This window comes from Camelina sativa, chromosome 5 (genome assembly GCF_030686135.1).
Source record: "Camelina sativa cultivar CO46 ecotype springtype chromosome 5, ASM3068613v1".
Taxonomy (NCBI): Eukaryota; Viridiplantae; Streptophyta; class Magnoliopsida; order Brassicales; family Brassicaceae; genus Camelina; species Camelina sativa.
The window spans coordinates 17,013,504-17,026,039 of NC_141884.1; the positions used below are offsets into that span (position 1 = coordinate 17,013,504).

Genomic DNA, 12,536 nt, shown 5'->3' on the forward strand with positions numbered 1-12,536 from the left:
CCTTAGAAACGGCCCAAAACACCACACACTTGCCTCTTTTATAGCTAGAATATATTCTTTGTCGTCATCCAATAATCCCAATGCAAAGCATGCATCTTTAAATTCTTTATACAGTTTACCTTTTACCGTTTTTAAAAAATCAAAACTTGTGGCACCTGGAACTGTATTAAGTAAAACTCTCAAGTAGTACGCTGGGCCTATCGAAGGTGGTACATATGTAATTCTACCTATTGCAAAACTTTTTCTTCTTTCAGATCTTCGTTGCCAGATTTTTTTACTATTAATCCACACAAACATATTTGGAAATTCAGCATAAGTGAGACTTCTACCTTCCGGATATTTTTTATTGCATTCCATCCAGGCCAACAGTTTAGATCTTCTGGCTGAACGCTTCATTACATCTGCAATAGGATCATCTTCATTGTAAACTACCAATTCCTGTCCAGGAAGATGAAACGGAAGTTTCTCAATGGGAGTAGTACGATAGCAAATCGGAAAAGCCAATATTCGCCAAGCTGCTTCACATGCGGAGACATATCTAATAAAGAATAATAGTATTAATAAATATTAAATTATTAGGGTTTACACATATTTTCAATTAAACATATGTGTTAAATAAATAGGCATACCTGCAGTTATAGTATTTCTTGATTTCATTCTGATCGTCTTCGTCTCCTACGTTAGCTCTAATATAATCTGGCCCTTTGGTAATGTACTTGAAAAGATATTTCACTGAACGTGACTGATTACACCACTCAACATTAATATGAGCACGATAACGGATAGACAATTCCCGGTTATACGGAATAACAAAGCTGTTATCACAATCAAAACCTTTTTTATGCACGAATCTCCCATTTTTCCTCCGTTTGTATATTGGATAACCAGCATCATCGACGATAGTATTTTCTATGAATGGTTTTGGAAAAAATTTAGTGCACGTACCATTTCTCATGCAAACACTTCCTCTGTTATGAATACCACAAGGTCCATGAATCATAACATCAGAGACAACTTCATATAAGTACTTGTCCAGTTCTTTGTCAGGAATCTTAGCGCTTATGAATTTATCAATGTCTTCTGGTGTACGCATTTTATAGTCTCGATGCAAGAATAAAATAATGTGTGCATGAGGAAGTCCTCTCTTCTGGAATTCTATTGTATACATAGCTGCACACACACACACACCAGAAAGCCATTGTTAATAATTTTTGGTTTTAATACTAAAACGTATATAAAGTCGATTGATTAATAATATGAAACATACCAGAGTTTATAACACCAAAAGTTTTTTCTTTAGTCACTTGTTCTATTAGTCTATCAAGCTTCATCTTAAAGACCCGGCAGCAAATATCTGGTCTATCTTCTTGCTTAAGATTATGCCTTGTTAGATATCGAACAACTTCAGGCCATCTGGGATTGCAAGTAATTGTTATGAAAATATCGAGGAAACCATAGAACTTGCAAGTAGCCATCGCGTCTAAATAATGTTGCATCATATAATGTTTTCCACCTGTAAACGATGAAGGAATGTAGATCCTTTTACCGTGTTCTGCAAGATCTTCGTTTCCTTGATTAACAGCTTCAACTATCTTATCGATTCTTTCCGTCCGTAGTTTGCTCTGGTTCATGGAAATATATTTCAGTCTGTTGGATTCTATAGTTGTGAACGCATCTACCAAAAATTGCTGATATAATTTTCCCGACGTCACAATCGCTGAAGATTCTTGATATCTCTCAAATATACGGAAAGCATAAAATTCTCTCATCGAAACTGTTTTCCTTTTTCGTCCAGCCGTATCTACAAAACCAATGTCAATACCTAACCTGTAACCATCCTCTCCATATGGAAACAATAATGGATATTGAAGTGGCAAGTAAGCTGGATGGAGTTCACTAATTCTCTGGAGGCCGCCGGAACGACTTTCTATAACAATGTCGCGCTTAAATACTCCAGTACTGAAATCACATGGTATTAATCCAGCTACCTCATTGCATGTAGGTAGATTATGAGTCCTTGCATCAGCACTCCTTTCTGCAGGAATTCTTAACCTCAAATTTGTCACGGTATTTGTTAAATCAAATCTTTCTCGAGCCGACCTAAACGCCTGTACATGCGGATTATGATTATCAAGCATCCCTTTTAGAAGTTCTACAGTTGTTTGTCTTATTTTCTCGGTAGATCCAGATGTTCTTGCAAGGGCAAATAAAATTTCAAAACATTAGCAACACACATCAATATAATCTTATATTTATAAGCTATGAAACTGACCCGAATGCGTTTATCCTATTAGGTACTTCATTCTCTACGTCATGTATATAAAGTTGTAAGAATGTCAGTTTTTCTCCAGGTTCAGGTAAAATATCTCCGATACGGTGATAGTTTTCTCCACACATCTGGAACACGTACGGCCCTCTACCATTATTAATAGAATGGTTTATTTTTCCACCTAATGACGTGAAGGAAAACATCATATTGTATGCTCTTATATTTTCACGGAAGTTGTCACTTCTATCATCGCGATTATATAACAACGCCGATAATGTATTCGGTGGAGTTTTCAGCTTGGAAAGTTGGACTCTCCCTTTTTTACAGCACATTGAAAAAATTGGTTTCGCCTTCTTTACTCGCTTGTTTAACCGTTCTCCAAACCATAAATATGCTCCACAATTTTCACATAAATACGAAGGATCTCCTTCATCATAATAACCTGATAACATTAGTAATACAAAATTATTTAACCTGGATATATATATTTTAAATTATTTCAAAAATTAAGATTAGTTTTTAAAAATACCATTTATTTGTAATCCAGATGTTACGGGTGTGAATTCATTTGTTACACTATGGGTAGTACGATACTCAGAATCAGATTCATCATTTGAGCTATCAGAATCACTATCGTTATTTGACTCAGAGTCAGAAACAATAAAACATGCAAAATCTTCATGCATCAGAGGCAACATTGTAGGAACTAATATTTGAACACAAAAATATGTTTTAATAAAAATATTTAGTATATACTATAACATATGGGTAGAAACGACCTTCATTGCGTTGTCGAACTTTTTTTGATTTAAGAATTTTCATTCTTTTCACCCTTGCATGTTTTGAGATCACTTCTGAAAATAAGTCCATACGTTTGAACATTAATTTAAAATCAAAACCTATTTTGATATACCAGAAACTGAATATTATTTACCTTGTGCATTCACGACATGTATCGGATCCTTCTTTCTCCGTATTGGTAATTTTGCAGGTCTCATCGTATGCATACAGTCGAAACGTTCTGCGTTCTTTAGAAATATATAAGATTAGGTCTATAATATTCTTTATTTATATGATAATCAGAAGGTATAATCTTCTCATTACTATAATTTCTGTAAATATTTCCACAAACGGATAATAGTATCACATAATATCAATATCTCAAAAAATCACATAATATCAATATATCAAAAATGTCAAATTAGCATTTATTCAATTATCTTTACATAAATTCACATAATAATAAAATGACATCATATTTTTTTTCCTTATTATTCTGTTCTATAATATTTTTTATTTATATTATGATCAGTAGGTATAATCTTCTAACTACTATAATTTTATTAAATATTTTAACAAACGGATAACAATATCACATAATAGTGTCAATACCATAAAAATGAAAGATTAGCATTTATTCAATTATCTAAACATATATTCACATAATAAAAATTAAATCTATGAGAAATTATCACAAAATTTTCGATTTTATTAGATTATGTCGTATCTATACAAAATGACATTTACTGGAACATGATTAAACCTCATTATCATATTTTAATTTATTAAATGGTATGATTCAGAAGCAACAGCGTCTCGTTTATATTAGTGACTCACAAAATTTTAGAGTTTTTATAATTTCAAAATTTATAAATAATAAAAAATCATACTCTTATCAACGCAAAAAAGGCCTGTAATTTATTTAAAAAAAAAAATTTCAAATCATATATTGTTTTTAAAATAATCATAACATAATCATAATACTAAGTTTGCTTTTCAATCTTGATCCTCTTCATAGTAGTCATGCTATGACCTTGTACGACTTCTTCATTGATACCAGACAGCTCCCTCTTTGACGAAAGAGATGTTGATTCCTCCAACGTAAGTTCTAGAATTTGTTCATCTGATTCTAGTTCTTGATAATTATCATTAGCCTTTCTGTAAGTTTCCTACAAAATTTTTAAAGAATAAGCACATAATGGAATTACAAAAATTAATCTAATAATCTTTTAGAATACACTATTAATTTAATATGTTACCTTGACAAACTGGTTGACCATATCTTCTTTTTCCCAAAACTTTTCAACAACATAAGAAGCCTTGTCACTCTTCAAGTTATCAATTGTGACAGAAATTTTAAAGAGCATTGTCTTCCCGATTAGAGCAGAAAGACAAACGGGCATAATGTTTTGATCATCCTGAGCATTGTTCCAAATTTGCAAGAAAAGTGCGTGTTACTATAGATTCTTTGAAATTTATATTCTGATAAAAAGTACAATGTTTATCCTGTTAGAACGTACCTCGGCAATTTGAGAAACTAATTCATCAGCTTTTTTACCTACGAATAGTTGGGCTAGACCATCCAAAAAAAGCAGCTTAATCTTTGGAGAATTTCCATACGAAACGTGTAGTATGAGTTTATACCTGAAAATACATAAAAGAATTCAAATGGTCAACATATTCGCATGAATTCAATTATAAATATATTAAGTAACACATACTTGTAATCAACTTCTTTGACATCGTCATCGCAAACACCACAACTATATAGACGTTTTTTCCCCTTGTCAGATTCTAGTGGATATGGTTGAACCTTCTTTCTACATTCTTTGCATGCAATGTAATACCACTTAGGCACTGTCTCAACCGAACAGATCGTTCCAATTGTCACACATGTACGAACCTAAATATACACAATCATGATTAATATTTTGTAATTGTTATTATTTTGAACACTGTATTTAGATTAACAATACCTCTAATGAATATAGGATGTCGTCGATAGTCATCTTTTCATTTTTCATGAAAAACTCCTCATACAAAGTTACCTTTGGCTGTATATTCTCCTCATTGTGAACCAACTCAACAACGCTAGTGTTTGGCATCCTTTTAAAAATGAAATATAAAAATGAGAATACATTTAGTTATGTATAGCATATAACTGATGATCTCGAAAACTAATTACATTTGTCGGAATTTTCCGACTGCGGGAATTGACGGATTTAAGTGAATATATGTGGTGTTGAATGCATTTGATACACTGTAATTCCCTGCGAATTAATTTTAAAATTTATTAAGAAGATGATAATTAAACAAATTAAATCAGAGGACAGTAAAGGACTAAATAACATTAACAATACCTTTCCACTCTTTCAAACATGCAAATCTAATCACACACACTACAACCGAGTCTTTGTGTTCTTTTATAGAAGCTTCAAAAGTTCTAGCAAGATCACCCCATATTGTACAACTTAATCGGTCACCACTGTAAAAAATAAAGTTTAGACCCGCTATAAAATATTTGTAATATGCTTTTTTTTTCCTTTTTTTAATAAAACACATACCTTAAATCTTGCAAGTCAAAAGTTATCTTCACATTGTCTTTTCCTTTAGTTTTTATGTTATCAAGAGAACCAACACCAGCAATTTGGCCCACCACATCTAAAACATAACAATATTAGTTACAAATCAACATCCGAATATATATATATATATATATATATATATATATATATATGTTTTACAACTTACCAAACAATACTTGTTTATCTATCTTTCCAGCCAAGATAGTTGAAAATTCTTGAAAGTATTTTTCAGGAACTCGTGCTGGAAAATCATCACATGGTTTAACTGTGGTGGTTCTATAAAACACCATCTTAAATCCCAAAGCACTTGTCCTATAGTCACCGTCATAATCGACCAAACTGAAAGTATCGATTATTTTTGAGTCACCAATATTGATCTGGTTATGAAATTTCTTCACCAATGCATCCTCAATAGACGCGTGAATTCTTGTTCCCTAAAATTTAAAGCAGTCGTTAATACGTTTGAATAAAAATCGAGATTAAGGTGTAGAAAAGCTTTATAAACTATTTACGTATTTGTTAACAAAGTTTTTAAGTATATCGGAAGTGAAATTATAAAACCGAAACAAACCTCATCATCGACTAAAACCATCTGCAGGGATTTGAATGCTTTCCAAAGTTTTATCACACAAACCCTAATCTTGTAGTGATCCAGAGCAGGATTGATCTCGTTAATGTTAACATAGGGAGAGATAATGGTTTGTTTGGAGGCCATAATGAATAATTTGTTTTTTTAAAGAATCGCTGAAGTTTACACAATGTTTCAATGTGTATCACTATATATAGAGAACGCAATTAATGATTTTTACATTTTTAATTGATAGGATAATATTGAAATTTGAATTTATCTTCCTTTTCAGAACAATTTAATAATTATTATATTTAAATTTTGTTAATATAACATTTTTAGATGATAAGAATATAAATTTAATGATAGTTTACTTATAGATAATGGTAATAATATTTAATTAACAATTTTGTAACTATATCATGATAATAATGAAAGAATCAGTCTCGAATCATTATGATTTTAGAAATTTAAATATAAGTAATAATCAAACTCTTTAAAATTACCTTTACAGTATCCTTTAATAATCGTGTAAATATATTATAACTAAATTCGCTCAAAGAATATTTAAAATATTTTACAAATTTAATAAATACATATTCTCTAACTATATAGTAGACTTATTGTCATTCTTCCGTTATGATTAAATTATTCGAATATATATTTAAGAATGTTATAATAACTATTTACGAATAATATAATTTTAATATATATAATACAAATTGTAAATATAGAACTTATATGTATAAACAAATATGTGCTATTAAAATGTATAATTAATATTTGTAAATCTTATTTCAAACTGAAAACCATAAAGCTCAAATTATTGAATGATTGCATATCAAATCCAAAAAGAAAAAAACTTTAAATTATATAATTCAAGATTCCACGTCAATTAAAAGTTCTTCAACTTCAAAACTATAAAAATCAAGATTCCATATCATCAAAGGCATCTCTCATCTGCGTAACCTGCGGACATGGTGGATTTATCATCACTCTTGTACAATTATGCGCCGTTGTCACCATGATTGAATCTATAAGAAGCAAAATGTAATTTTTTATATTAAACTATTAAAACTGATTAAACTATAACTAAATATATATAGTTATAAAATGATTCTAAACCTTGATTTCTCTCAATTCTTGCAAAGCGTACGACACATATGATATCACCAACACAATGTATCCAATCATTAAAGAAATCGTTCGCATAAGGTTTTGGTAATCGGCATGACAATCGATCATCCCTACATTAAAATTTTTAAAATTTAGTCAAAGTGTGAAAACATAATCTAAGTTTAATATATTAAATTTTAATAACATACTCGATATTTTCCAAACAACGAACAACTCATTCCATTCTTTGTCGAGAGGACCTTCCTCGAAGCGATTTCCAACCCGCAATACTCTTCCGATGATATCTACAAAATGTATAAAGTTAGAATTAATTATTGTTTTAAAATTATAAATATATATAAAGTTATCGTTTCCCTTACCAACACAATAAGCACAGTCTAAATAACCACTCTTAATATCATTAAATGATACAAAAGAGAAGAATTGATCTGAAGACAAAGCAGTAATCTTTCTAAACCATGTTATGGTTCTCGAATGTATCATAAAACGATGATCAGTTGGTCTAAAATTCCCGGTAACTTTACATAGTGAGAAACTTGCCAACATGATCCAATCTCCTTCGTTCAAATCGTTCAGAAAAACGTCACGAAATCTAGGACCCATCAAAGCGTGTATTTTTTGCCCCTGCCAAAATTATTGATTAATTAATATATGTAAAGAACATGTTAATTTAGGAAAATATAATGTAGGAAATACCTTTTCATCAACCAAAATCAGATCAGACGAATTATAGAGAGGATGAATACACTCAAATTTTCTTAGAATCTTTACCCTAATTTTCCACTCATGAATGAAAGGGTTCAAGTTGTTCAAATCAAAAAAATGGTCTTTTTTCCCGATTCTATTCTTTATAGCATTGGAAAGTAGATTAGCCATGATAGCATAAACTGGTTTGAGACGAAACGTAAAATTGTACGTTATTAAAGTAATTATTATTTATGTATAGAGCTTAGCATGTATTTTAAGGTCTATAAATATAAAAATATAGATTTATTTTTTATTTGTTTTTGGAAATTTTCATCATAAAATAATGTCAATAAGTATGAAAATTATATCATCGATAATACTTTAATGGTATTTTTACAATTTTATGGGGATTCGATTATTATATCTCTCCGTTTATTCCTGCATGATATTTTTTATGTTATTCAATAAACATATTCTTCTATTTATTCCTTACTTTTTGGGATTTTGATATATTTTAAATATCCTTTATGTTTTTTTTCTGTTAAAATTTACAATTCTATTATCACCGTATATATTTTGAATCAAAGTTAATATTTTATATATGTCCAAATCTATCTAACAACGAAAACAGAATATCGATTGTCCCTAAACTACATTTTGGTAGTAGTGTAATATATATATATATATATTAATATTAATAATATACATAAAACTATAAAATACTTTGTTTAATTAAATATTAAGTTTAAACTTAAGTTCAAATTCAAGTCATAACAAAATAAAAATACGCATGTCCAAATTAACATCAACAAAATATAAAAAAAACAAACATAGACATCAAAAAACAGTAGAAAACATCTGGATATTATCACTTCTGGTTGGTTGAAGAACATGCTTCCTCTGAATAATCTTCATCAGACGATTCATCATCAGGCCAGTGACTGAAATAAATAATAGAATTAGGTTTTAGAACTCATATATTAATCGATTTCAGTAAATTTAAGAAGTTATAAATTAAAATTCTTACAGTAGATCGCCCGTTCTTATTCCAGCAATTTCATCTTCAAGTAAAACCGTTGAACATCGTATTGACATCAGACATTCGATTCCTAGCAAAGAATAAATTAAGTTAATAATAAAATGATAATTTCATGATTAGGAAGATATTATACACTACCTTCGAATACAGAGATCCTCCAAAACAAAAGTGTACATAGCACTGGTTCATTACAATAGGTTGGAGAGAAAACAATTTTCTCCCATTCCTTTATAAATTCAACCGAAGCTCCGCCAACTGCAACACATTTGATCTCTTGGCCACTTTTTTTTTTTTTTTTTTTTAAAAATTTAAACAATAATGTAATTGTTAGACAACACTTTAATAAATTAAGAAAGAATATTATAAGTACTCTTGATAGTTTAACATATTAACTTACATTGTGTCAAGAACGGTAAATTTCACAACTTGATTAATGGACGTGTACCCATTTTGACGATCGATGAAATCGATCTTCTGAGGCTCATTTACATGCAATACCATTCCACAAAAATCTAACATAAAAAGGATTCATTGTAAAAAATAAAATGTTACGCAATCATCTTAAATTTAGAATCTAATAATATACTGAAGACTTATAAAAGATTACTTGCATATAAGAACTTACCAACACAAGAGGTCTTCTCTTCTGGTGAAAAATTCTGCATCATTGATGAATCAATAAGACGGTAGAAATTGTCACTGCTTCTTGGAGGTATTGGAACCATGTCTGTTTGGTTCATGAACTTGATTTGAAACGGATGGTTAGAGTTTCTAAGTGATTGTTGGCCTTTAATTACTCTAACATCTGATAGCACATACCAGTCTCCTTCCTTAATCTTACCAAGAAACTTTTTTATATATAGAGAAACTTCTATTTTGGCATCAATCCTTGCTCCCTAAAATTAAATTTAACATTATTTCATGTCATAATTTAATTATTGTTATATATGAAAAGAGTTAGAAAGATACATTCTCGTCTACCAGAATTAAACATTCATAAAAACGTTGCCCATCATTTAAATCCGGTAGCCATTTTCTAAGTATTTTGACAGCAACACTCGGATTACGTACTGTAGGATTCAAATCTCTTACGTACACGACCATTGTTTCTTTTGAAGAATTAGAGATACAACAGAGAAAGGAAAGGAAATGGTTAAGAAATTTTCATATTTCATATATTTATTCAAAAACAAAAGAAGCCGATAGTATTATATTTTTAAATTTGTGTGGCTTGAATTAAGTCTTGTGTATTACACAGGGAAAGCTGCATGCGTTACTGATTGATAAGAATGAACAATATTTTGTTGGTTTTCAAGATTTCTGTAATTGGTGTGTCGAAAATATGATGTTTATATCGAGGCAATATGTTTGGAATCTTCTGCTTGGATGCCGACCTTTATTAGTTTAATTCATTGAGTTAATGCATAAACATTTGCAATCAACATTCAAATAAAAACATGTCTTTTTAAAATAAAACAAAAAATAACGACTGAAACCATAAAATAACAACTGTTATTTAGAAATATGTCTTAAGTAAAATTAAAACTAATATTTAAGTTCATGTCTTTTGATCCCAAAGAAAAAAATACTAAAAACATGTCTTCGTGCAAAAGCAAATAACATTAAATAGAACAGAGTAATCAAACGGGGATTCGATGCTTGTCAAAAGAGTCCTCAGCAGCAGGATGAATAAAGGATCCGAGTGTGTCACTATAGACAATAAAAAGTTATAATCAGTTCTATTCATCAATTAGATACTTAAATTGATAAGTTTTATTTCTTATTCACCTCAAGTCCATAACGAAACGAATGTCGGTATCATTCAAATCCTGAATCCTTGACTCTCCATGTTCAATGAAATTGTACCTAAACGTTATTCGAAATTCAAATATAACTTTATATATGTGCACATGCTATTTTTTTTTTTAAAATGAAAACGATCGATAGAATTTAACTTACATGTACATGTACTCTGTAAATTCTGCACCCTTTGGATCCTCAATTATGTCCGAACATCCATCACCATTGGTTAGGAGAACATTATCATCTAACGTTACCAATTATAGTTAAACGAATATAAATCGTTAATAATTTCTCAATCACAATTAACAACTTTAAGTTTAAACGGACAATATATTCACAAATGTCATTACCTCCACATTTGATTCCTTTCCACATTTTGAACAGACAAATCCTCTTCCCGTTACCCACCTTGAACCGTTTGAACATGTGATTTGCATAACATCCTGTTGCAAAGCAGTCAAGTACATATCCCCTAGGACAAAGATAAAAGGTGATTCAACGCATTATGCCAAGTACATATAAATTTTTAAAACGATCTTGCATCCAATTTCCAAAGATTCTTCTATATTAAAGTTACTCGTGCATGCAATGATATTTTTACTTACTCAATTGACATGATTTTGAACCTAATGTAGCGGTCCATCAGAATCCAACGATCACCAGTGTCTTCTTGTTTAAAACTCTTGATTTCCCCCATATTAGTGATGCATCCGATCAAATTAACTGCATAATAAATCACAAAAATGTATTATAAGAAGCATAATTTTAAAGTTAACTTAAACAATACATTCTAAACTAAAACTTACAGTAAGGCCAACGTCCATGAAATTCATTATCATAAATACGTTTAAAACCAAAGTTAGTAAACGGTTTGCAAATTATAGGGTCGCTTGCAAGACGTATGATAGTCTTGTCCGTGAAAAGAATCCGATAACCAAGATTAGTTTTGTGGATCTGCTCTTTATCCTCCTCGACTTCGAACCACTCTATAACATAACTCTGATTCTCGGTCATTACAAAAGACGGAAGCCCATTGAGTGCTGCCGGAATCGTAGCATGTCCAAAAGATCCCTAATTCACAGTGTAAGTGTAGTTAAAATTTTGAATACATCATGATTTTATGCCAATCCGTTTTGACAACGCATATAATCTTTGAACATGTAACTATTATAAGATTTTTTAAAAAATAGAAAACAATACCTCTTCGTCGACCAAGATTAGTTCTTTCAAAACATCATTGGAACAATTTTTAACTTTCCACGAACGAAACACCTTGGCACAAATCATCCACTGCATGGTCGAAGAATTCAACTTCTTAAGAAACACAAAATTCGCCATTTTTTTAAAAAAATTGAAGAGAGATGGCAAATAGATAATTTTGTGAAAAGGGTAAAAGATGAGGAAGTTGTAAAGATAATATTTCAGTTTTATGTTATATATTTCGTCTTTAAAAATTTTAGGGTGTGTTTAAAGGGTGCATTGAAAGTTTCGACTCGAATCGTTGTTTCCAGTCACATCTATTAAGTAAAGCATTGAAAATACATAAAAATAGATACATCGAATGTAGAATTAAAGTTCTATTAAGAATATTAGTTAGGTGATTTCGCAAATATAAATATAAAACGAAGACATAACATAAAACCATAAACTAATCTTGAAAGATTAATA

The 12,536-nt window shown here is 30.2% G+C and overlaps 2 protein-coding genes and 1 pseudogene across 2 annotated transcripts; all 3 read right to left on the reverse strand.

Annotated features, from left to right (window-relative positions):
• Positions 1-227: 227 nt before the first annotated feature.
• Positions 228-2,138, reverse strand: LOC147943851 (uncharacterized). Its single transcript, XM_087512389.1, has 4 exons — positions 1,268-2,138; positions 630-1,170; positions 330-538; positions 228-277 (listed from the first exon to the last, which is right to left on the reverse strand). Exons 1-4 carry the CDS (start codon positions 2,136-2,138, stop codon positions 228-230), a joined length of 1,671 nt encoding a protein of 556 aa, XP_087368515.1.
• A 2,025-nt stretch (positions 2,139-4,163) lies between these two features.
• Positions 4,164-6,349, reverse strand: LOC147943852 (replication protein A 70 kDa DNA-binding subunit C-like; annotated as a pseudogene).
• A 4,356-nt stretch (positions 6,350-10,705) lies between these two features.
• LOC147943853 (uncharacterized) lies at positions 10,706-12,206 on the reverse strand. Its single transcript, XM_087512390.1, has 7 exons — positions 12,069-12,206; positions 11,675-11,939; positions 11,474-11,591; positions 11,219-11,340; positions 11,025-11,112; positions 10,854-10,931; positions 10,706-10,775 (listed from the first exon to the last, which is right to left on the reverse strand). The coding sequence occupies exons 1-7, from the start codon at positions 12,204-12,206 to the stop codon at positions 10,706-10,708; spliced, it is 879 nt and encodes a 292-aa protein (XP_087368516.1).
• Positions 12,207-12,536: the final 330 nt, after the last annotated feature.